At 53.3% G+C, this 26,030-nt stretch overlaps 1 protein-coding gene across 4 annotated transcripts in view; it reads left to right on the top strand.

Moving 5' to 3' along the window:
- TRAPPC10 (trafficking protein particle complex 10) overlaps positions 1 to 26,030 on the top strand; it is an 89,588-nt gene that overhangs the window by 28,658 nt on the left and 34,900 nt on the right. For all 4 annotated transcript variants that reach the window (XM_030328774.1, XM_030328775.1, XM_030328778.1 and 1 more), the window contains exons 4-7: positions 5,767 to 5,963; positions 10,367 to 10,562; positions 12,178 to 12,289; positions 14,826 to 15,073. In XM_030328774.1, coding sequence (XP_030184634.1) covers positions 5,767 to 5,963; positions 10,367 to 10,562; positions 12,178 to 12,289; positions 14,826 to 15,073 — 753 coding nt within the window. The remainder of the gene's footprint in view (positions 1 to 5,766; positions 5,964 to 10,366; positions 10,563 to 12,177; positions 12,290 to 14,825; positions 15,074 to 26,030) is intronic.

The raw sequence follows: 26,030 nt of genomic DNA on the forward strand, positions 1-26,030 counted from the left end.
AGGTATTTTTGTGAGTGGCAGGAGCTGTGGGGGTGTAGGGTCTAATTTTATAGTCTTAAGTGGGTAGCAGATTGGTCTACCGTCATTTTTTAATGGTCTGTCTCTTTTCCAGTTACTGAAAATGTCACCTTTGTTTGAAACCAGCATCATGTATGCACAGTATTCTGGACACTTCAGTTCTGTTAACTCCTGTCTATTCTGTGCCAGGACCAGACTTGTAATAATTCTATTTTTATATGTATTGATATGGGTTCTTTTAAAAGAAATGCCCTTGCTAGTGTACAAAACTTATCTTCCAAAAGTGACTGTATCCACATACTCCATCGTCCCCCATGCTCTTCTCCACATGGCAGTGACTTTCTTCCATCGAGAGGAAAAGTGGTCGTGTTTCCTCTAGTTGAATCTGAATGGGCATCTGACTGGCAGGAGGGACACTGTGACTTTTTTTTAAATATGTATTTTAAAAAATTTTTATTTTGAGAGAGGGATAGCAAGCGGGGGAGGGGCAGAGAGACAGAGAGACAGAACCCCAAGCCGCTTCTGTGCTGCCAGCGCACAGCCCGATGCGGGGCTCAAACTCAGGAACTGTGAGATCATGATCTGACCCGAAGTCAAGAGTCGGATGCTTAATTGATTGAGCCACCCAGATATCCCGACACTGTGACTTTTGAGACTAAGTCATAAAAGGTAATACGTCTTCTGTGGTGTCCTCTTGGGTGCTTGCTCTCAGAGCCCAGCCACCGTTCTTTGTCTTATAAATTGTTTTAAATAAGTTTATTTATTTATTCTGAGAGAGATAGAAACAATGCAAGCAGGAGAGGGGCAGAGAACGAGGGAGAGAGAATCCCAAGCAGGCTCTGCCAGATACAGGGCTCAAACCCACGAAACCGCGAGATCATGACCTGAGCTGAAACCAAGAGTTGGACGCACAACTGACTGAGCTCCCCAGGTGCTCCCCCAGCCACCATTCCATGAGGAAGTCAGGTGTCCCCGCAGGAAGGCCACCTGGGGGTGTGCAGCGTCAGTCCCTGCACTCCGGCAATGATCGCCTTCTTGTTGCCTTGTCCGCAGCCTGCAGGCGCCACAGCGGGGGCAGAGGAGCTGGGTGCCCCATGCTGTGTAGACGGTAGATGTGTGAGCAGAGAGAGGGGATGGGTCGCCTTGTAGCAGTTTGTCACAAAGCCACGCAGAACAGGAGGAGAGGTCGAAAAGAGAAAAGGAAAGAGCAGAGGAGTTTGGTTGGGATCGCCTTGAGTAAATTCGGGTTGATTTGGGAAGAATTTTAGTAATCGCAAAGCTTCCCATCTGGGAATGTGGTTTTATTCTCCATTGTCTCTGCCCTTTTTTTATGCCCTCAGTCATGGGTTCTAATGTTTTCCCTAAGTCTTGCATTTTTATTACTAAAGTTTTCGTAGACGTTATGAATGAGGGTTTTTTTTTCCCTCTTAAAATTACATTTCCTAGTAGGGAGCCCGTGTTTTGCATTAGTTTTATTATCTATTAAGGAAAGTTTTCTGGAGCAAGTTAGTCATAATTGGAATTTTAGGATGAAGAGAGAAACTCCCATGTTGTTGTAGCAGTCACTTTCCGGTTCGTGGTGCAGACCCTGGGCATCCCCTCCTTCCTGCCACTGTGCGCCTGCACCTGCCTGCTGGTCCCTGCTGTCCCTGCCGTCCTCCAGGCTGGTTGTTACTGGTTTTGCCTTATTCCCTTACATTGTAGAGATGAGTCTCTCTTTGAGTTACCACTTCTGGTGCCTGCCCCCCTTTCTGGCGCACAGGGGAGAGTCCTTCCAGTTTCTGCAGATCTGAGCGAGTCTTTATGTTTGCAGAATATTTTACTGGATGTACAATTCTGCTCTGACAGCCCGCTGTGTTTTGATTTACATTGTGACCCATGAGGAATCTTTGCTACTTTCACATAAACTTTTTTTTTTTTTTCCCTTCTGCAGTTTAAGATTTTTTTTTTCTCTTCATGGGTGTTAAACCTTGTGTGGTATGCCCTGGTGTGCTTTTCTTCATGTTTCTTGTGCGTGGATTTTTTTTAGGTTTTGTGGGTCTGTAATTTTAATTTAAATTTGGAACATTTCTGGTCGTTACTTTAGTTACTTGTTCTGTTCCTGCCTCTCCTCTCCTCTGGGGACCCCAGTCACTCACATATTGGCCCCTGGAAGCCCTACTGCTCAGGGACACTGTGCTGATGGCTTTGCAGTGTTTCTCTTTGTCTCATTTGGATGGTTTCTGCTTCTGTGTGTTCAAGTTAACTAATTGTTCGGTCTGTGGTATCTAATCTGCTCGTAACCCCCCACTCAGGGTATTTTGCAGTTCAGACGCCGTGGTTTTCAGCTCTAGAAGATCCTTAGGGGTCTTTGCCTTTTTCAACAATTATCTTCCATGTTAAGCGGAGGCTTAACATCAGCTTTTTCTTTGCTTTCTTGAACACACTGGATATGGCCGCCGTAAGGATTCTCATGGTTTTGTCTGCCAATTCTCTTATGTGTGTCATTGCCACATCCATTCTGTTGGTTGATGTTTCTACTTGTCATGGATCATATATTCTTACTTCTTTGCCTGCTTGGCAATTTTTTATGGGATTCCAGACATCGTGAGTCTTTTATTTTTGGAATTCTAGACATTTTCTTCAGCTTTGCGTAATTAAGTTACTTCAGATCCTTTTAGCTATTGCTTTCATGATTTGGGGGTCTGAAACAGTGGTCAGCCTAAGACTAATTCCTCCTTCCTTCCTCAGTTCTCCTCCCAATGCCCTGTGGATTCGGAGGTTTCCAGCGTGGTCTGTGGGAGTAGGCCCTGATCCCAGGCCCTGTGGGTGTTGGGTCCCGTCTGGATGGGTCTCTCCTGGCTTTGGGTAGTTTGTACACTCCTCTGCTGGTCAGCCCCTCTGAGCGCTCTCTCCAGGGGCCCCCTGACCTCTGACCTGTGACATCACGGCCTTTGCGTCCGGGGCCCTGTGTTTGCGCCGCGCGGGGCGCCTGGGAGCTCCGAGCACTCGGCTGGCCCGCTGCACGGCTCGCCTCCCGTGTCTCCCTCTCTGTGTTTTGGTTGTTTCCGGTGGTTGGGTCGGTCTGCCCCCTGCCACTTCACCGTGTTTGGAGGCAGCTGTCCTGCTTATCGGTTGAGGTCCGTCTGCACCCGTTGACTTCGAATTGGGGGGTGTAATCTGTTACTGTTAGTATCACTTTGAGTGCTCACGTTGTCCCAGATTTGGCTTCTGTGACCTTTTGACAAGTCCCTGTTCTCGGAGCTCTCCCTAATACAAGATGTGCCAAGGTCAGCTCGTCCTTTCCCTGCCTGAGCCCCGGGGTCAGCCGCTTCTCCAGGGAGCGCTGGTTCCTTCTAGTGGGAAATGGTATTTAGAGACCAAGCCCTGGACCAGACGTGCCCTTTGCTCTGGAGCACGTATGTGTGCACAGGCGTGTCCGCCCCCACACACGTGTACACACACACGTTCCGATTGCAGTCCTGGTGCCTTTCCTTTCCACGTTTGCGACTTCCTTCTCCGAGCAGCCAGGCGCTCCTTGTCGTGCATATGTCTGCTTACTCGAATAGTCGCTGTCACTGAGCATTCTCTCACTGCTGTCCTGCTCCTCTCCCCCCACGGGTGCCCTCTCCCTGCCCTGGGGCTGACGCTCCCCACAGGACCACTTCCCTCCTCACCTCAGCTGACCCACGACACCCAGATGAGGTCACCCCAACAGGGAGGCCCTCTTTGCTGTCCAGGCCTCTGACACCTCAGCCAGCCCCCAAGCCTTCATCGTCTCTCTTGGGGTGTCACATCTTGCACTCTGACACCCTTCTTGCCCTGCATGGCTCTGGTTCCCCGGGCAGGGCCACCCTGCACCCTCCCTGCCAGTGGCTTCTTCCTGTATTGGCTTTGCTTTCTGGAGACACCCTTCGCCTCATTGGCTCAGCCTGGGCTCTTCTGAACGGTCACTGGGTCTTTTTAGTAATGTGCGGGGTTTGCTCACTATTGGAAGCTATGGCCCAGATCATCCAGTGCTCATCTCCCCCGGAACTTCGGGGGACTCCGCCCTGCCTGTGTTGCTCTGCGAGGTCTCTGTCCCAAGCACAGTGTCCCGAGAGGGGATGCTGATGTCCCCTCAGGGGATGTGGCAGCCCCTCCCTGGTTTGTAGACCTGGGAGCCAGGGCTGGACTGGGCAGAGGGTGCCTGGTCCCAGCCCTGTGGCGGCGGCCTATTTCAAAGCGGTCGGGGTGTCTGTGGCCTTTGGTTTCACTCTGCAGGTGTGATGCACTTAGGCCCCTGGCCTGGCAGAGCACCAGCAGCGTGGAGTGGGATCACCCAGTCCGGGAGCTGCCCTTCTGTGGAGGCGGCGGCGTAGGAACGCCTTCCAGGGCACGTGGAGTCTCAGAAAACCGGTCTTTGCGGGATGGCTTTCCTGTTAATTTTTCAGCAAAAGATCTTTCCAGATTGTATTTGTATGTAATGTAAACTGAGGATACGGAGGTCTTAAAAATCAGACTAAAAATTACAAGTACTGACTTCTGGAACTTTTCACTTACTGATTAAACCAAAGGAGGGGCTGGGTGCAGAATTTGAGGTTTCTTGTTCATGGATCGTTCCCTTTAGCATATTCAAGAGAGACTAAAAAATCCAGAGAAAGTATGGGCAGGATAACAAAGAATCTTTCTATTAAAAAAGGGGAAAATCTATGTATTTATAAATAGCTAAAAATTACAGTTTGTCCGATTTGGAAGTGAAGCATGTTGGTTTTAGATTTTTCACTCTGAATTTGCCAAGTGGATTTATGGAGCATAAGGGCAATTATAGACCATTGCTGATAGCAAGTAAACTTTCTCTGTCTCCGCCTGTCTGTGGACGGGCTGAGGCCGGCCCGTGGGCTTTCTGTGCAGGCCGGCGTGTGCATCTCTGAGTCCGGCGGCGTTGACTTTTTAGGAGCAGGACGGCTCCCCTGTTGGTCCTCGTGAATTGGAATGGCTTTCAGGAAGCCCTAGGTTGTCCTTTTCCCCTGGGTTTGCATCTGAGGCTGCCTCGCCCCCATGTGGCCTGCAAGTGGCATTGGCTTTCGAGGGGTTCTGGGCGCCGGCAGAGGGCTGAGGGGCTGCGGAGGAGGCGCCCGGAGGGGCCCGGGCATCCGGCTCCCTGCAGGTGCGCGGCCTCCGGCCTGCAGGTCCCGAGCCGGGTGGTGGTGGGGGGCGCTTAGCCCCACTGACACGGCACTTGCCAGGATGGGACTAACCACGTAGTTGGTGGGCACGGGGCCTTTGGCATAGCAGACCTGAGTTTTGTTTTTTTTTTAATTTTTTTGTTTTTTAATGTTTATTTTTGAGACAGAGCATGAGCAGGGGAGGGGCAGAGAGAGGGGGAGGCACAGAAGCTGAAGCAGGCTCCAGGCTCCGAGCTGTCAGCACAGAGCCCGACGCGGGGCTCAAACTCACGAACCGTGAAATCACGACCTGAGCCGAAGTCGGACGCTTAACCGACTGAGCCACTCAGGCGCCCCAGACCCAACTTACCCAGTGGACTGTGTTGCCTTGGGCAGCTTACTAGGCTCTTTCTCGGTCTCTTCCTCTGTGACACTGGAACCATCTTCCCTCAGCGTCCCTGGGCCTGCCCAGAGCACCCACAGGCGCCAGGCTCTGCGTGGAGGGCCCCACGCGAAGCTATAAAGCGTGGTGGCCAATGTATTCTCTGTTAGTACACACGTGTTGCTGTTAAATTAAAGGGCGTTGATTAACTTTCCTTCACAGTGACTTATTTATTTTTAGGATACTGAAGTGTATAAAGCTACGGTAAAAGACGACCTTACCAAGTGGCAGAATGTTCTGAAAGCTCATAGCTCTGTGGACTGGCTCATAGTGGTAGTTGAAAATGATGCCAAGAAAAAAAACAAAACCAACATCCTTCCCCGAACTTCTATTGTGGACAAAATAAGAAATGATTTTTGTAATAAACAGAGTGACAGGTAAGTGGATCTTTAATTTTACCTCGTTGGCAGACCCCTGGGTGATAGAGGTGGCTGGTTTCTGCGTAGGGGTACTTCCTCAGCGAGTGCGCGGGGCGCCTGACACGTCAGCACGTGGGGGTGCTGCACACCGGGTCCCCCCCGCTCATGGAGCTCCCGGCCTGCTGGGTGAAACACGGGCAGCTGTAACCCCCGGCGTGCTGCCCGGTGACCGCGGCGGGAGAGACCGCACAGCGGCTTCCCTTTGAGGATCCGTGGCGCGTGTTGGTGTGGCCAGGGCTTGGGGACACCTTGTGTCCTTGTGTACGGGAGGGTCCCTTAAGCCTGTGGTGCGTATGTTTACCTTCACACCTGTTCGGAGTTCCTAAGGACCAAAATTCTGAAATGCCGACTGTATCTTTAGAAGCTTCAAAAGCGAACCACGAAACCGCAGTGGCCGCTGTGTCGCGTGGACTTCCTTTCCCTGTGCTCGGCTCTGTCTGGCCCTGTTCTGGCTGCTGGGGGTCACTTCCCTCTCGGCGGTGCCACAGCCCCGCCGGGCAGGCTGGAGGACTTCCTGGTGCCTGCTCGATGGTGTGGTCTCGCGGACAGGCGGGCCGGGCGTTGCTTTGCGTCCGCGTCGCCACACCTGTGGTCGCCCCAGTGGCAGGTGCTCAGAGTGGAGCAGGGGGCCAGGCTACGGAGCGAGGGGAGGAGCCTGGGCGGAAACCCCGGGCCCGTGGCCGGAGTACCGACCAATGCTGCCACGCACTCTTAGAATTCCGTGACCGCGTCCAGTGTCAGGGCCCCCCCGGTGGATCGACGGTTCTTCAGGAGAAGGAGCCTCTGTGGGCGTCCTTTTTATGTTCCACACAGTTGTGGGCGCTGAGTGATGTTCAGACTTGTTTTGCTTATAGTTTGAGATAAACGTTAGATTGTCGAGCTCACGGTTTCTCTTAGAGAAATTTTGTGCCATCTGGACTTGGGGGATTTTTTCCTACGGTCTGTCATTCCTGAGTTAGTTGTCCCAAAGGAATCGGCTTAGCATGTCAGCAAGACCCCAGAACTGAGGATCCTTTCCCTGTGTGGTTCGGCTGTGCGGGCTCACTTGCTCTGGAAAGGGGAGCCGGCTGCCGGGAGGCTGGCAGGGAGCCCAGCTCTGGGCCCCGTCGGGGGGAGGGACGGGAAGCAGGGTGTGGGGCAGCGGAGCCGAGGGGCTCACCGGCGGCCAGGCCACACGGCCTTCCGGTCATGTTTCTTTGGGATTTTATTAAGAACAGAAATTGGTAGTAATGGGGCAGATTGGTCTAAGCCTGTGAGATGTTCGAATTCTATAATTTTTTCAAAGTGCCCATTGACTCCTTTTAAGGCTATGGTGTAATTTTATCTAATCGCTTAAAGTACGTTCCTGCTGAGCCCACTGAAACCTAACTTGTCTTCAGTGACTAATTCTTTGTACATAAAATTCAACTTCCTGAGATTTTCAGCATTTCTCAGTATATAAACATGTCTTCTAACGTTTTGATTTTCATTAATTTGCAAGCTACCTTCAACAAATCTGTTCTTTATTCTTTTTTCAGTGAAGAGCTGGGTCCATACCTTCGAATTTGGAAATATCTGTATTGACAGTTGTTGTATTAGCCTGTTTGATTTCTGGCCTTTGGAAACATTGGCCCACCTGGCCCTGCGGTGGCTTTCTGTTTTCTTTAACTTTAATCTTGTACGCAATTTCTGATTATAAACACTGCACGTTCATTGTAGGATTATTAGAAGAAGGTAATGAGCAAAACGAAAATTGATCTTAACTCTTGGTGTTTGGTATGTGTTTTTCAACCTTTTCCTCTCTATGCACGCTTAGACACGGGTAGTGTGTGTGTGTGTGTGTGTGTGTGTGTGTGTGCGCGCGCACGTGATACACCACGCATTACATTTTGTGTTTGCTTTTTCCGCCTAATGCGTTGTAAAAATGTTCCCGTGAACAATAAATGTATTTCTCCACCATTATCGTCAGTGAGCACGTAACACTCCATAGCAGAGATGGTACTGGAAGTTGTTCACCCAGTCCTCTACTGGACAGACGCGTTACCGCCTGTTATAAACAGCACTGTAAACATCTTTTGAGCTCGGGTGTTGTGTACGTCCTTAGTTATTTCCTTAGGATAAATCCCTAAAATGAAAATTGCTTGGCCAAACGATTTGTGCGTTTTTCAGGCTTTTGGTAAGTATTTCAGGCGTTTGGTAAAGGGTCAGAGGGCTGCCCCGTTAGCTGTGTTCGCAGCGGCCCCGGTGACTGGTGGAGGCCCGGGCCTCCGGCTCCCTGCCGCCCTGGGCACCGGCCACCAGCACACGCCGAGGAGCCCTTCTCCACGCTGGCGCCCGCCGGTCTGGTGAGCTGTTCTGGGCTGTCTCTCTTGAGTTAATGGCCTGGGCTTAACGCGAACTTCTGAAGCGCAGTTCTTTTTTGTTAGAAAAAGAAAATCTAGAAACTGTGCAAGTTGAAGGCACAATAAGAGAGAGAACATAATGAACGTTTTGTCTGGTTGGTAAGCACCGGCTCACGGAAGACGAGGACCATCCGGGCGGTCGGCGTTTGCCAGCAGTTTCCTTCCCCATCCGCCCTGTGGCTTTAGGGGACAGTCCTGTGTCCGGTCAGGGGTACGTGTCGATGGTGACCCAGGCTGGAGGATGCCTTGAGGATACGTGGCCGAACCGATAGACTCTCGCAGCTCATGCAGGGCATAAAACACGTCAGTCCTTCGGGGCTGTAGGAATGAGCTGGCGGGACGCCTTGTCTTTCGTGGTAACAGGCCCGTGGGGTGGAGTGACTGGAATGACCAGCTACTGATTCTTAAATTTTCTTCCTGGTACTGGTGGCTCACCTGGTGGATCATCTAGGCTGTGGGCTTCGCGTTTTGGTCCGCTGGTTTGTGATGCCAGAGGTTCAGCCCTTCCTCCAAAGGCTGTGATGGCACACGGAGACTTAGAATCGGTCCGTTTTGCTACTTGCTAGTAAATAAGGCAACACATTCACCAAGGAGAAATATTGAAGCCCACAGCATCAGTATTTTAAAATCATTTCTGAGTTCATGTTTATTCATCTTCTTTCTAAATTTTTATCATAAAAGATAAAGAAATCTATGTTTTCCAACCTGTTAGATGAACATACTGCCTTTTCCAAATCCATCGGAAACTTGTAATTTTGTGCCTTTGGTATTTCCGTGCCACAGATAGTCTTTTTAAAACAAAAAAAATTTTTTTTTTTTTAATTTTTTTTTTCAACGTTTATTTATTTTTGGGACAGAGAGAGACAGAGCATGAACGGGGGAGGGGCAGAGAGAGAGGGAGACACAGAATGGGAAACAGGCTCCAGGCTCTGAGCCATCAGCCCAGAGCCCGACGCGGGGCTCGAACTCACGGACCGCGAGATCATGACCTGGCTGAAGTCGGACGCTTAACCGACTGCGCCACCCAGGCGCCCCAACAAAAAAAATTTTTTAATGTTTGTTTCTGATAGAGGCAGAGCACGAGTGGGGGAGGAGCAGAGAGCGAGGGAGACAGAGAATCTGAAGCAGCCTCCAGGCTCCGAGCTGTCAGCACAGAGCCCGACACGGGTCTCAGAGCCACAAACCATGAGATCACGATCTGAACCGAAGTTGGATGCTTAACCGACTGAGTCCCCCCACTGGGTGCCCCCAGATAGTCTTTTTGTAGGGAAATTGTATCATACCTACATGTTAAGCCGTATTCTTTGAGCTTTTATTTACTGATTACTTCTAAACCCTGCTCTTGAGGAGCTCGCGGCCTAGGGCCCAGGGGGAGAGACGGAGCTATGGAGAGGGAGTGTGTGCTGCGCGACACTCACTGCCGGGGTAGTGGGGTCACAGGGCAGCGGGGGAGAGGTTCCGGGAGGACGTGCGTCGGCCGAGCCGGATTTGGAAGGGTGAACGGGAATGTGCTGGATGAAAAGAGAGTAGAGCTCGGGACGTTGGGTGGGCTTGGCTAGGAATAGTGGGAAGGGCTGGGCAGCCGGCCCGGGTCAGGCCGCAACGACCCTCGTGTGCCATGTCAGTAACTCTGAGTGCTGTCCTGTCAGGTACGGGGGACCAGCGACGTTTGTGAAGTGGGCAGTGCGAGTGAGGCTTGGGAGCTGATTGTGTGGGGATCGCCTTACCTTCCAGGGGGCCCTGGAGGCCGGATCTGAGACGACTCATCATACACCCCCGCCCGCTGCCGCGGTTCTGCAGCACTCGCTGCTCCTGTGGTGCTAAACTAGTTCACGATGAAACCTTCTCCTAACCTGGCTTCTCGGCGTCTGCCTGGTGGTTGCCAGCGGTTAACGAAGGAAGGAAGTAGGGGCGGAAGCAGTTGGGCTGCGTGCTGTGCTCGGAGAGTGTTTTCCAGACCGTCCGTTCGTGTCCCTGCAGGTGTGTCGTGCTCTCCGACCCCTTGAAGGACTCTTCTCGAACTCAGGAATCCTGGAATGCCTTCCTGACCAAACTCAGGACCTCACTTCTTATGTCTTTTACCAAAAACTTGGGCAAGTTTGAGGACGACATGAGGACGTTGAGGGAGAAGAGGACGGAGCCAGGCTGGAGCTTCTGTGACTATTTCATGGTCCAGGTATGGGACTAAGTATAGAACTAGACGCTTCCGTCTTCTCTTCCTTTATAAATAAGGCAGGCTTTTTGTGGTCGCTCGTATCGGCATAGTTTTTAAAACCAAGAGACAAGGTAGTAGCTAACAGATGTTTCCGTCTCTGGGCTCATGAAGCAGATCAGAGGTGGTCTCCTGGGTCATTCTGCCGTCAGCTCTCCTGCTCAGCATCTAGCCGTTTTCGAGAGGGCCTTGTCCCTCAGAGTGGTTTTGGTTTTGTTAGTATCTCGGGCCTTCTGGGGTATCCGCCATGGAAGTGTCTCAGGCAGAGGGGCCCTCGTCGTGGTGTTGATCCTGAGGACAAAGATGTCTACTGCCTGCATGGCACTGATTACATTAGGGCTCCCCGGGGACATTTATTTCCTCTGTAGCTTTGATTTATTATTATTATTATTTTTTTAATGTTTATTTATTTTTGACAGAGCATGAGCGGGGGAGGGGCAGGGAGAGAGGGAGACACAGAATCCGAAGCAGGCTCCAGGCTCTGAGCTGTGAGCACAGAGCCCGACGCGGGGCTCAAACTCATAAACCGTGAGACCATGACCTGAGCCGAAGTCGGACGCTCAACCGACTGAGCCGCCCAGGCGCCCCTGTAGTTTTGACTTATAATCTGGGGTTCTGATAAAGGCTAGTTTCCAGTGGACCTTTCTAACACTGCAAAGAGTGACAGGAACGTGGCCCTTAGGTTTCCTTATTCTTGTTCACCATGTTGAGACAAAAAAAATTTTCATATTTAAATTGCACTTGTGTGTTAATTACTGAAGAAATAATGCACTTTGAACAAATAAAAGAGCAATTCTGATTAGAAATTTTGACGTTTATCTCTGACTCTATTGCTTATGTCTTAGCGGTATGTGGGTGATCGGGCGCGCATGAGGGAATCATGTGTGTTCATGTTCACGGGATGAGTGACCTTTTACCGACCTTTCCGATGGCCTTGTCACTTCGCCTTTCAAGTGTATCTACACTTGATTTTTAAGAGTTATAAACCCGGAGGGGGAGAATCTAGGTGGACCCAGTGGTGTCGGATTGGACTCTGAGATACCATTGTGAACCCACGGTGGGATGGATGGATGGATGGATGGATGGATGGATGGATGGATGGACGGATGGACGGACAGGTGGATGGATAGATCAGGAATATAGATCCGTGTGTGTGAGGATCGTACGTACGCTTGTATTTCCTTGCCCCGTCCTCTGACAGGGCCTGGAGAAAAGATGACTTCCCGGTAGCAGTAAACCCACTTAGTGCTAATAAGGTCTTAGATTCTAAATTCCGTTCTGAAAAAGTGCCAGGGCTTCTGGGAGAAGTGGTTGATTCTCGGGCCGGTGTAGTCCTGCGGGGGCCTCGTGCTGTCAGCTTGGAGCCTGACTTGGGACTCGGACCCACGGCCATGAGATCTTGACCTGAGCTGAAAACAAGAGTCGCGGCTCCACCGACTGACCCCCTGGGCGCGCCCTGCCTGAGCGTCACTCTTAGTGCCGCAGGCTTTTCTCCGTTGTAATCTTTACTGGCTACACATTGTTTCAAAAAGTCGACTGACATGTTTGCTTTTTGAAAAACTTCTGTTTGGATCACCAGGAGGAACTGGCCTTTGTATTTGAGATGCTGCAGCAATTCGAAGATGCCCTCGTACAGTATGATGAACTGGACGCCCTGTTTTCTCAGTACGTCGTCAACTTTGGTGCTGGGGGTGAGTAGTGAACTTGTGGAAGCAAACTCGTGTCTCAGCGTAGTTTTCCTCACTTTTAAGTAGTCTGCAGGCTGCCATTATTTAACCATGATTTGTTCCCCCAATAATTAAATCACCGTTTGTTGCTTTATGCAAATTACATAGGATGCATTTTTGTGGTTCTAATAGGAAGTGAGACGAGAATTGAGAATTGGTCGTTTTCATTGTTAGAAGAATCTTAAATAAAAGCATTTAAGAAGAAGGTATTTTTGTTAGGTATAAAGAGTCATCTCTACAACTTAACAGCTGCCTAGGTATGCTTCCGATGCTGTGCCTCCTTGCTAGCCTAAGGGTGGGCCTCCTGTACCGTGTTGACAAGTTGTCTTTGTAATATTTGGGTGCTCGTTGCAGAGTTTTAAACGACACCACTGTAATGAGTGTTCACCGCTCTTTTAAAATTTTAAAGTCTTGAATTATTTTGAAAGTACAAAATTAGCACAGCAAGACCATGTACAGAGAAAAAGGTTGATCGTTCTCACTGTTTTTTGGTTGATAACTTGCTTTGCTGGAAATGGCATCATATCGTGTGGACGTTTGTCTGTAGCTTGTCGTGCTTAGTAACAGCCCTCTGTGGGCATCGTCCCAAGTTAGCACATGAGGTTTTGAGCTGTTACTATCACTAGCTGCATCATGCCGTGCAGTGTTTATCTGACCGTCCCTCGGTGTGGGACATCTGGGTTGTCCCCAGTCCCGCTGCCACAAACAGTGTGGTGCCAGACATCTTTGTCGGGTGTCCCGAGAGAACCCTGATACGGTGTGTGACGAAAGGAGTGATTTCAGGGAACCGCGGTGTCTGCTAGAAAACCTGTAGGACGATGAGGTACCGGGACAGCCCGCTGAAGCCCCGGGCACTGGCTTTCTTCTAGAAACGATGAATGCCACCCATTGGTTCTCTCTCAAACCCAAGTTTGGGAGGTTCAGGTTTGGATCTCTTACTTTGCTGAAACACAAATGTAAGCATAGCCAGAGCAAAATATTTACTAATTAAATTTAAAAATTTTGAGAAGAGGTAAAATTACATTTTATGTATCCATATCGTACATGTTTAAATATCTTATATATCTCTTTCAGCATATTTCACATAAAATCTTTGCCCTCTTAGTTTTAAAATAAATCTGGGACCAATTAAAATCCGAAAGTAAGCCTGGACCAAGTTGTGCAGCTCAATGATAAGACTGTTCATTTTTGTTCATTGATTTAGTGGATGCTTATTGAGAGCTGTGTACGTACCAGGTGCTGTTCTGAATGTAATAGGGAACAAAACAAAACCCCTTCCTTCATGGGGTTGACGAAGGGGAAGCATAAATAACTTACGGTGGGAAAATAAATAGCTTGAAGTCAGACAGTGTGATAATGAGAATAAATAACTTGATGTCAGGCAGTGTAATGGGCGCGGGCCATAGGAGGGGTTGTGGGTGAAGGGGCAGAGTGTGACGCTAGGTGCTGGGTGATCTCGGACAGTGTGGTCCTGGAGGCCGTCTGAGGAGGCGGCACCGGCACAGAGGCCCGAGTGGAATGTGAGAGGCAGCCAGGGGAACGCTAGGCAGGGGGCCGGCCGAGGGGCCTGCTGGTGGAGGCGCCCAGGGGGGTGGGGGGGCACCTCCCTGAGTGTGCACTTGGACAGCTCTGTATAAATCCCGGTCAGTGAAGGATGCTGTTGTAAGTCGGCACTCGAGATGTTTACTAACGTCAGCGTGCCAACACGGAGTCATACCCGGTGGGGACATAGCATGAAATGGTATAACCGCTCTCTTTTGGAGTGAGTGAATAGATTCAATTTTTGCCATATGGATTGAATGACTAGTTATCTTGGGCTCTTATGCTTACTTTAAGACCGTGTTTGAGTCTGGGGCTGTCCGTGAGAATTGGGGAGCCTCGTTGGAAGGTTTTGACAGGCAAGAATTTTTACCTTCTGCCCCCCACTACTACTCCTTCTTTGTGCCTCCTGTCCTTCCTCTAGGAGCGTGATTTAGGTAGCTGACACGGTTGAGTTAGAGACAGGCGTGAGGCTTAAGGATGGGTGAAAATGGGTGAGGGAGACGGAACAGACGGCACGGTCACGTGAACGGGCTGCTCTCGGCGCCCGGGCAGAGGGGAGCCGGCACAGCGTGCCCCAGCCCAGGCCTCGAGCCTTCTCCCGGAGCTGGCCGAGTGCGGAGCCTGGGCCTCCCTGACCCCGAGCCCGGCAGTCTCCCGTTGCCTCCCGACCTGCTCGTGACCCCCTGGGTGCGGGACGCCGGTGTGCCTCGTGGCCCGGGCGCGCTGCCTTGTGCCTGTCATCAGTTGCCGAGTACCGGGCGGGCCGCGGGCCGTCACTACCCGGTCCGCACGTCTCTAGACTGGTTCCGTGCCAACGCTGAGGGGCCGGACCGGTGGTGAGGGGGCGACCGGTTGTTCAGCTGCCCGTCGGTACCCGGGGTCCCGCAGCCCCGAGCGAGAACCTCGGTGAGGTGAAGTAATGTGTCGTCAGCGCCTTTCATGATGTGTGTCTGTTTAGATGGTGCCAACTGGCTGACTTTTTTCTGCCAGCCGGTGAAGAGCTGGAACGGACTGATCCTCCGAAAGCCCATAGACATGGAGAAGCGGGAGTTGATACAGAGGCAGGAGGCCACCCTGTTGGACCTGCGCAGTTACCTGTTCTCTCGCCAGTGCACCTTGCTCCTCTTCCTGCAGAGGCCGTGGGAGGTGGCCCAGCGCGCCCTGGAGCTGCTGCACGGCTGCGTGCAGGAGCTGAAGCTCCTGGAAGTGAGTCCCCCGTTCCCCGTTTCCCCGCTGCCTCATTGTTCAAACACAGGACTCCGAGCCCCAACACCAGGCATCGAACCGTTGGTGCCTGACGGAAGAGTTTTCTTTTTTTCTGAACGTTCTTATTTTTAGCGTACCGTTTGTTCCCCTTTACGTGAATTAACCGTTCAAAAGTGTCATTTCCGCTCTCAACGCGGTGGAGTTCGTGTGGCCCGAAGCAAGGTGTTTCTTCATATAAGTTTTTCAGGTGCCTTTGGCTTATTCTGGGGATCAGGGCCGGGGGGCGGAGGGGGCGGGCTGGTCTTCCCTGAGAAGGAGAGCTCACCTGGCGGACACGCAGTGTTAGGTTTTGTAGGTGGACCTCCGTCTTACTGCAGGACCGTCTTTTGTCTTGCACGTGAACACACGGGTAGCACCGTGAGGGACGCACACCGGCTGTGCCACGTGCGTCAGCAGCACGGAGTCTTGGCCAGGTACGTCGTGAATGCGTGTACGCATGTGCGGGTGAGTGGGGGAGACCAGGCAGTGAGGCTTGACGCCGTGCGTCGCTAGTGAGGCGTTTGCCTTGAAGGATAGCCTCCCTCCAGGCCTGCTGCGCTCGCCCACGGCCCACGGACCCAGACACGTTGCAGTGAAGTAAAGGGAACTTTATTGACGATCTCGTGGGGGGTGGGGGGGTGTCCTCACCTTTTTTCTTTACCCGGAAAAACGCACACATGCACATATAGAATCTTGCACACAATTTCAGAGGATTCGTAGACACCCCCACCCCACCCCACCCCGTTCCCCGGTTAAGAACTAAGTGAGTGTTCGAACTGCATCTTACAAATGAGGAAAGTGGGCCTGGAAATGGTTAGACTTGCCCAGTAACACAACCAGTCTCAGCATCAGACCCTCCACGCCAGACTCGCGTTCTTTCTGTCACACCCCTGCCAGCGTGTCGAGGGCCGCAGTTATAAGAGGTCCTGGCGCATAATGCCAGTACTGCATGAGCCGAACCATGGTGGAGTGTCTTTCGTTATACGGTGACTTGGATCCTGTGTATCCTAGAATGCCAAGTAATAGCCTTAACGCTTAGTTTGAATAATCTTAATTTAAACAATTTTTTTTTTTTTTTTTTACCCAAATGAAATTATTTTAGTTGATTTCTAAAGGAGAAATGCTTAGCCTAGCTGAGCCACAAACTCAGGAATGTAAGAATTTGTATCAAATTATTTTTCTTGCCTAGATACCTAATCGAGCAAATGAGGGAAATAGCATTTTCCACCTTGAAATGATACTCTTTTGGCTTCGTCTAACCACATAGACTTGGGTGATCTGCTTTGGCCTCTCCGATCTGACCGTACAGACCAGGGGGCCGTGAGGTAACCGTTCATTAATTGGACAGGGCTGTCTGTGTTCGTGTGCGTAGATACATCACCTGATTCCGAGATTTTGTCACCTTTAGCGGACGGGGGGTCGGGGGGAAGCAGGGTGTGTGGGAGAGGCCACGCAGTTCACACTCAGTACCTTCAAAGCGATGACCCCAGGAGGGTTATTAGGAAGCACTGTCTACGGCACAGGGCACGGGTGGGAAACCGCGGAGGGTGGTGCAGCCAGTCTCTAGTGCTGGTCCCCCTCCTGTCACAAACCGAAGGATTTAAAAATCTGTCCGAGAGGCTTTCTCTCGCCTTAGGAAATTGACTGGTCCCGGCACGGCAGCCAGTCTGGGGGGAGAGGAGACACTGGGAGAGTGGTGAGGGCTGCTGGCCCTGCAGGGAGGGAGCCGGGCCCCTGCGGCCCCGTCCTTACACCTTCTGGAAGCTGGAGGGCGGGGGAGCCTGCGGAAGCGTTAAGTACAGGTCCCCGGATCTGGGAGGCCTGCCCGGGAACACCAGCACAGGGTAGGCATGGGGGGACCATTTCCTCAGATGCCGGCTCCCAGGTGTCCTGGTCCCACCACGGATCCCTTCTTGTCCCGACGCACCAGACGGGGCCAGTGGGCTACACGGGGACGTGCATGGTGGCCCGCTCTTCCGTGGCCCTGCCGCCCACCCCAGCTCGTCTCCCGAGCGCTGTGATACTTCTGGCCGTGGCAGGAGTACGCGGAAATGGGGCACCCTTCCGGCTGGAAAGAGGCACGTGAGCAGCAGGTGGCATGGGCTCTGTTCGGAGCCGCTCCTGGCTCGGGGTCGGCAAGTCAGCCGGAAGCGGTAGGATTCTGCAGGCTCTCGTCCTCCCCGTGCAGGTGCCCCGAGGGCTTGGCACACGCTTGGTGTCGTGTTGTGCTCTTTACATCCCTTGTGGTAATGTTTCCGCTCCCTACTTTCCTGAGTAAAGTGGTCATCGTCATCGACCGTTCCTCCGGGGGAGGCCGCCCCCGCTTTCAATCACGTCGATTGCACTTGGCACCTCTCTGGTTCTGCCGTGTCCTGCTTGCTCTGCGTGGACCAGAGCTGGATTCGGGGTGGGGACACACACCCCGCTGTCCGCTTTCCCTTTCTCCATGCTAGCGACCCACCTTCTCGTTCCCTCTTCTCCGCGTGCCGGGCCATCCCTCGGCGTCCCCGCCGCACGAGGGCCATGGACAGTAGCTGGGCCCTGGAAGCGTGGCCTGCCGGTTAAACCGCGCGGGGCCCAGAGCTGCCGACCTCCTTTGTCGACTCCGCTCGTCCCACGGCTGAGCCTGCGCAGTCCTCACGCAGCACCTGCTCTCGCGTGTGGTCAGCCGTCCGCTTGTAGCTGTCCAGTGGGAGCTTCCCTTTGTCCCCTGTCCTGTCCCAGCAATTTGGCCGTAATCTCGTCATCAGGTGTCCTTGTGAGGGTCGGCTTTGGGGAAGACAGTCTAGCATAGGCTAGGAGGGGGGGCTCTGGAGCCAGACTGTCTGTGCTTGGACCCCACCTACCCCTCCCCGCCGGAGACCTTGACTCACTTACCCCTCAGAGCTCCCCTTTTCCATCTGTGAGACGGAGGCAGACCCGTAGCTGCCATTCGGGTCGTGAGGACTCAAGAGGTGACGCGCATCCAGGGAGTAGAGCCGCAGCGCCTGCGTGTGTCAGCCCTTCGGACACAACTTGTCATCTCAGCTTCTCTCTGTAGGTTGGTTTTGGGTGAGGGAGAGCACTGTTAGGTCCTGAGTAACAGTTTTTCCGTTGGCAGTTACCTAGAAAAGTTTACTCTTAGGGTTTCTTTTAAGTTTTTGTAGAAACTTTCAAAATCCCAAAGACCCCAAATTATTTACGTTTTCTGTACATTTAATTCTACTCTAAAAAATAGACTCAATTCCCGGTGTCTGGGATAGCTTTTTGGCGGGGTGTTTCTCGCATCCGTGTCAGTGGCCAGCGCGGAGCTGTGGCTCTGACCCCAGCCGAGGGGGCTTGCGATGGTGCCGTGTGCGGACGGAGGGGCCGGCGACCCGGCCAGCTTGCAGGCTGGGCCCGTGCGTGGCTCTTTTGGGGTTAGGCCGCTTTTGTGAAGTCTGTTAGGCCTAAGCGTTACAGCCTGTTTGTGCATTTCCGATTACGACATTTCTTCAGCAGAAGACGCTAGTATGTTTGCCTTTGTGATTTGTAAAACATGTCCTCGTAACAACCGCCTGGTTGATTTTAGCCCTTGATGTAAAGTATCTCCTTTGAGAGTCGGAGGCCGTGCGGTGGCCAGGTGCCGTGGGAGCAAGCCCCCACCTCTGTCATGGGACCTGGCGTCCCACATCACGGGTGCCGGTGAAGAGCCTGGGCCAGCTCTCGTTCAAAATGTGTACAGCTGGGGATTGGGCCTGCCCTGTGAGCTCTGAGGGATCGAGAGGGAGCACCCCTAAAGTATGCCAGTGCTGCGCGAGTTCAGATGACGCTTCACAGCGTTTCTCTTTTTTTTGTACAACATTCAAAAAGATTTTCTCTCCGTTTACCAAAAGTTGAATATATTCTCTACATAAATTTGGAAGGTAAAGATAAACATACGGAAGAAAACGTCACTGCGTGTCCTGACGGCAGGAGGTTTCCTTTCCGGTCTACGGCCTTTCTGTCTACAGAGGAATGGAGTTGTTTAATCAGTCCTGTTTTGAACATTTGAATTGCTCAGGATTATTTGCAATTTGTGTCAGTGTGTATTCTCATCCATTTGTCTTTACGTGATGTATTCTTGCAAGTAGACTCGCCCTTTCAAGGACACGTGTTTTTAAAGCTTTTAGTGTGCATTGTAGAACTGTCTTCCAGAAAGATCCTCCCATTTTTCAGTTAACAGAGCAGTTCCTATTTCCCTGCATTTTTGGTAAGAAAAAAAGTAATAATGTGCAGATATTTTAGTGTTTACCAAATTATAAGTGAGAATATAAGGAAGATATTTTCTAGAAGGCCGTTATACATTTGTTACAATGACTGCCCAAGTGACTTTTTAAAAAACGTGTCCTCCATGGGGCGCCTGGATGGCTCAGTCGGTGAAGCGTCTGATTTTGGCTCAAGTCGGGATCTCAGGGTACATGGGTTCGAGCCCTACGCAGGGCTCCATGCTGACCGCTCAGAGCCTGAAGCCTGCTTCGGATTCTGTGTCTTCCTCTCTCTCTGCCCTCCCCTGCTCACGCTTTTTCTCTCTGTCTCTCTCTTTCTCTCAAAAAATAAACGTTAAAAGAAAAGTTGTGCGTTAAAAAATAGTAATAAAGTAAATAAAAACGTGTCCCCCTCAGTACCGATTTGTCTCTTGTTGGGTTCGGTTCTGATTACGTTCGCAGGGTAGGCCAGGACGGCTCGGGATCCCAGAAGAGTGACCCGGTCTAGAGACTGGCCGGAGCCATGCACAAGAGGCCAGTCATGGCCAGTCTGCCGGTTTGTGAGCGGGGGCCACGTGTGCTAGAAGCTTCCACATTAAACCGGATGGAACAGAAAAGGCGTGCCTTCCAGGCTGGCCCCTGGGATTGGCGCCCGAGGTTCGGGCTCAGCGGAGGGCAGAAGCAGAGGTGGGGCTGAGGGGTGTAGCTCCGGGTCGTAGAGGGTGTGCTGCTCCAGGCGCTCCGCGGGGCCCCTCCGTGGACAGGTGGAGTCGTTGCGTGACCGTGAGCCACGTGGACCTGAGCTGGCCGAGCAGCAGAAGCGGACGGGAGGACGGGTACATGCCAGAGGTGTTGCCGAGGAAGAACCAGTGAGGGTTGGTGGCTCTCGGGCAAAGAGAAGAGGGGCTGCCAAGAGTCCTTCGGGAATCAGTCGATGGCTGCGGGGCACGGGGGTAAACACGGGGTGGGGGGTAGGGCGCGCAGATGAGGAAGAACTCGGGGGACCCGCGCCCGAGGGCACTGAGCCAGCCAGGTGAGCAGAGCATCAGAGATCCGTGTCGCCAGGCGGTCGGGGCGGGAGGAGTGTCAAGGCCGCAGAGGCCGCAGCCCTGCACGGCTGCTTCAGTTCAGTTCGGCAAACCCAACTGGCGCCTGCTGTGTGCTAGGGAAGATTTCTAGAGGTGGCCTTGTACGAGCTGGGTTGAAAAAGACTCCTCCATTCAGCAGGCACTCCTTGGGCACCCGGGCTGTGCCGGGCAAGCGTTGTTCTGGGCGCTGCATTTTCAGCAGAGAGCGAGGTAGACCAAACCCCATCCCTGGGAGCCTGCTTTCAATAGAAGGAGTAGACCGGGTGAGAATTTGCCAGGCGGATGTGGCCTGTGGCGGCAGATACGAGCACGTGTGAGGCAGAGAAAGTTTTACTGAAGGAACTCGAAAGGAGCTCAGTCTTGCTGGAACCTGAGGGACGAGGCAGGCCTTGTCGGGAAGGCTGCAGAGGTCCTAGAAGCTGGGTTTTGAGGAGATTATGGAAGTATTTGTATGTCATCCTGAAGCCTGGGCTTTGTTCCATAGTCCGGTAGGAAGTCGCTGCGGAGCCATGGAAGGTGAGGGACCTGGTGGGCCAGAGGGCAGAGGGAGGCCAGCGATTAGATGGAGCGGGGAGGAGAGCCGGGCACTGAGGGCGTAATCCGGTGGGGAGGACAGGGTTCGGAACTAGGGCACTTGGGGCACATTTAAAAAAAAAATTTTTTTGAGTTCATTTTGAGAGAGAGAGCGAGCGAGCACATGAGCGGGGAAGGGGCAGAGAGAGAGAGAATCTCAAGCAGGCTCCGTGCTCTTAGCGCAGAGCCCAACACGGGGCTCCAACCCACAAACCGTGAGATCATGACCTGAGCCGAAATCAAGAATCGTTTAACTGAGCCACCCAGGTGATCCCATCGGGGCACATTTTATTTGTTTGTTTATTTATGTTTATTTTTGAGAGAGAGAGAGAGAGAGAGAGACTGTGTGAGTGGAGGAGGGGCAGAGAGAGAGAGGGAGACACAGAATCCGAAGCAGGCTCCAGGCTCTGAGCTGTCAGTGTGGAGCCCTGCGTGGGGCTCAACTCAAGAACCGTGAGATCGCGATCTGAGCCGAAGCCAGATGCTTAACCGACCGAGCCACCCAGGCGCCCCTGGGGTACATTTTAAATAAATGGATTCAAGAAAAATTATTCTGTGTGTCTACTAAATACATGTGGAGATAAATCTTGATCTCCTACCGCACACAAGCAATCCCAGGTGGAGTTTTGGTCTAAGCACGAAAGGTGAAACAAGGGAGCTTCTGGAAGATAGCATGGGAGAACGTCTCCATGGCCTGGAGGCCGGCAGGTATTTCTTACCCAGGACTGCAGAAGAGTGACAGGCCGGACTGCACGGAGATCACAACTTCTCTTCTACGTGCGTGTGAACGCCCAGCATCGAGCGAGTGAAGAGGCCGCGGAGTTGATCCCCACGGGTTATGCGGTCAGGACCGGCTCTGGCCCGGATGCAGAGCCCCTGCAAATCAGTGAAAAAAGACTGACAGATCAGTAGAAAAATAGGCCGAAGAAGATACCCAAATGGCCGAAAAGCATACGGAGAGGTACTCCATCTCCTTCATCACAGTGAAAGCAGACTGGTGGCAGAGAGATGCCCACACGTGGCCGGGTGGGACCCGGCGCCTCCCTGGGGAGAGCTGTGCTGTGCGGCAGTGCCTGCCAGGGCGAAACACACACGCACCCCGGGACCCAGCCGGCCGCCCCCGGCGTCTACGGACACACGGGCGGGCGTGCCCCAGGAGACGAGCGCAGAAATGCTCGTGGCAGCAGGATTTGGAATTGCCGGAAATGAAGTCACCCAGATGCCCGCCACGTACAAGGGACACGGTCGTGGTCCGTTTGGGCAGTGGAGTAGCAGCCAGCAGCGGAAAGAGATGGGCTCGGACACGGGAGCGAAACAAGTCACGCGCGGAGGAGTATGTACGTTTTAAATCCGTGTGTACAACGTTCGGATTAAGCAAAAGCAGTCTGTTGTGAAGCGTCTAACCAGGGATGGGTTTGCAAAGGGGATGGCAACCGGCGGGGCTGGCGGGGGGCCGGTGGTGGGGGACACTGCACGTGTGATTCTCCAGCAGGGGGTGGGCACGCTGGGGTGCTTAGGATGCTGTGTTTTTAGTGTTTGGTCGTAGAAAAAATGTAAGTTTAACAAGAATAAAAAGAATGCCTTTAACTTGAGGCTTAGAGAATGGTAAAACAGCTCTTGGGTTAGTAGTAACAGCGGTACAAGGAAAGGGGGGGCTTTAGGAAACTAAAGAAGAAACACAGGTATCCCCGATTTTCCCGCGTTTGCTTTACAAAGGGCTTGTCTTGGTACCTGTTCTCACCGACCAGGAGAAGCCTCGGAGAGGCTTCCCGCTTTTAGGGAAGAAAACGCGGGAAGCATCCAGTCTGTTCCGCAGGGGCTGTAGCCGAGGCGGCGTGCACCTGCGCGGCCCCGGGACCTGCACGCAGCTCCGCAGCCTCCAGCCGCCGCAGCTCTGAGCCGTGTCCCTGAGCGCCGGGCTTGATCGCGACCGATTTTGTGCACGTTAGCGAAACGGGTCCCGGGGAGCGGAAGAGCCTAAGAGGCGGTTTTGGGGTCTGGAAACGCTCGAAAACTTTTCCACGTAAATTAGGGGTAACTGCGTGTTCGCTTTATGCCGTTTAGGACTTGCCGAAGGCTTCATGGGAACGCTGGGCCTGCGGATAGTGGGTGACACCTGTATTAAGAAATCAGTTTTAAAAGTCTGTCGTTTACAAAAGAGGTTCTCCAGAAGGCCCAGAAGTCTGTGGACAGGTGGTCAGCATCCTCCTTGTTCCATCCTTGTCAAGAGCTGCTGAGCCCACCGCCCGGTTCCAAGTGACACAAAGAGCTGTGGCAGGCTCGCCTTCAACAGAGGAGAGGCTCATCTTTGCTGGGTTTGGGCGGCATGGGGTTGGGGGGCTGTGGGTTTCGGGGGGCTGTCGCCACCTGGGTGAGTCCCGTGGCACACTCGAGTGTTTGTTGACGCACGTGTGTCCCACAGGGGCCGCCACACCCAGACCGGCCTGCAGAGGCGAGCGGGGTTGTTTGAGTGGGTTTAGAACTGGGTCTCGTGGAGACTTGTTGCCTTGGCTGTAAACAAGCCCTCTTTCCCAGAGTTCGTGGGACTTTGGAACAATTCTCAAGCTGTACCACAGTGGACGGAAAGAACGTTTAGAAAAGACTGACGACACCAGACAAAAATCGGAACTCGCACGTGCTGATACAAGTGCGAATGTGTCCAGCTGCTTTGGAAAACTTTTTGTCACTGTCTGCTCAAGCTGCAACCCGCGCCTGTCCGTGGACTCAGCAATCCCAGATTCCTAGGTACAAGCCAAGAAAAATGAGTCCCGCCGAAAGACAGTAGGAGCTTGTGAACTGGCAGGAGGGTCTGACCTTGGCTGACGTCCTGGCTTGGGTTCCCTGGAAACGGATGGAGCTGGTGCAGTTGTGTTCCAGACAGCCTGGCTTAGGACCGGGGCACCAGTCGCCTGGACTGGGAGATGACAGACGTCTGATGGGGAGCCCGTGTTCTCAGCCCCCCTTGATGGCGGCTCTTGTAACCGCCCCTTGCCGTACCCGTGCAGCTGTTGCCAGAGACCGTGGCTCCCGTGGGCCGTGAGGCGTCCCGAGAGACCCAGTGTTGATCTCTCCTCCTTGCCCTGATGCCGCAGGGATCCCTGCAGGAGAGGGGCACCTGATGCTGCCCGCCTTCTCCTCCCGTGTGGATTGGTTCCGGGGGCTGGGGGTCTCCCGAGTCTGAGAAGGCTGCTCCCCTAGAGAGGCGGGCAGCACTACCAAGAGTTTTGCCCGTAGTAGCCAAACCCCGGAAACCACCCAGAGGCCTGTGGACAGGGGGATGGACGCATACGTTGTGGCGGATCCGTAGGAAGGCGTACGGCCCAGCGGTAGGAACAGGCCTCTGACAAGCCTGGCAAGGTGGGATTGCACTGTTCCGTCCGTTCCATGTGATTCCGCTCATGGGAAGGGCAGCAATCAGGCAGAAGTCACCGGTGGCGACAGAGGACGGAAAGGGGTTCCTCTTGGGGTGGGTGTTGACCGGGAAGGGGGCCTCGAGGGGACCTTCTAAGGTAACGCAAGTGGTCAGTTCTCGATTTGAGTGCTGCTTATATTTGTACAACTTCACGGAGCTCTAAACTTAGGATTTGTATCCTTCACACATCCCCCCGTATGTGTTTGTAACTTAGTTTTTTAAAGCAATGAGGAAAGTATGGCTACGATTATACTTTAAGCGAAGTTTGTTTCACGAGTGTTGCTGGAAGTCTTAGATGAGCCACTTCGGAAGTCCTGGCTGCCGGAGCCCAGCTCTGTCAGGCCCGGAGATGTGTTGAGAAGCATGCATAGGGTCGCTGGTCCCTTTGGGGTGTTTAGTTGGGATTTGCTTGGGAGCCAAGATGGACGGACACACGTAAGTAGCAGGGCGAGAGGCCGGTGCACCTCGAAGCCCGAGATCAGGGGGTGCTGTGAGGTGCCGCGGGCCGTGCCGATTAACGCGCACGTGTCCCCCAGGAGGAGCTTCCACGGAAGAGGGCGTGTGCCGGGAAGTGCCAGGAGCTGCGGTCCCCTCTGCGAAGGGAGCCAGTGAGAGCGCTGAGGTTACCGAGCGGACCTGCGGGAGCCAGGGGAGGGGCCGGCTGGGGGGCACCCGTTCCGGTCCCGGAACAAGCGCCAGGTCTGGGTAGTAGAGCGCCTCCCCTTGGTTCCTGTGCGGCACCTGCCGGCTGGGTCGCTCTGCTGGCTCTGGCCTCCGCCGCGGCGCAAGTCGAAGCTCCAGCAGCGGCCGGTGGCCGCCACGAGTGCTGCTCTGTTTACCCCCAGAAAAGCTGCCGCTCACTGACTCTGATGCTTTCTCTTACACACTGCTTTCCAGAGGGCGGTGCTTGCTCCTTGCAGAAAAGAAAGATGCCAGGAACATACCTATTCCACGGTCTTTCCGTGAACTAAAACCTTCATACCGCGGCGTGTGCCTCTTTAGGGTCTGCACGTGCACACGGGTGCCCTCTGGGTGCCTCGCTCTCAGGTTCTTGGCCACTTTCGCTCCTCCCAGCAAGTGCTCCGATCCCGGAAACCTGCCAGCCCACACCTGGCCCTTCTCAGTGTCCATTGCCCCATGTCCCCTCCTAGTGCTCCCCCTGCTCCCCTGCAGCCCTTCTCGGTGCTCCCCTGCCCACGTGTTCTCTCTCAGAGCTCCCCCCTGCACCCCTCACTGTGGTCCCTGCCATGGTCCCCCCGAGTGCTCCTCCCTGCAGCCCCTCCCGGTGCTCCCCGTATGGCCCCTCCTGGTGGTCCCCCCACACGGCCCTGTCAGTGCCCTCTTTAGCAGCCCCTCTGAGTGCTCCCCGCCATGGTCCCTTCAGGTGCTCCCCTCCCAAGGCTCTCCCTGTGCTCTTCCCTGCGGCAGCTGCCTGCTGTGACGACTGGGGTTTCCCTTTCCCTCTCTGGGTTCGTCCGAATCAGAAGCACTGTGCGCAGCCTTGATACGTGCGCTTTATTCTCGCGGGCAAGTAACCAGTGTGTGCCCGAGGAGAGGTGGCGTTCAGCAGAAGTTTCCACAGAACGGCTGCCTGTGGTCGCAGGGTCTTGGAAGGTGACAGTACCCAGGACGTGTGGCAC

The sequence above is a fragment of the Lynx canadensis genome, chromosome C2, assembly GCF_007474595.2.
Source record: "Lynx canadensis isolate LIC74 chromosome C2, mLynCan4.pri.v2, whole genome shotgun sequence".
NCBI classification, from domain to species: Eukaryota; Metazoa; Chordata; class Mammalia; order Carnivora; family Felidae; genus Lynx; species Lynx canadensis.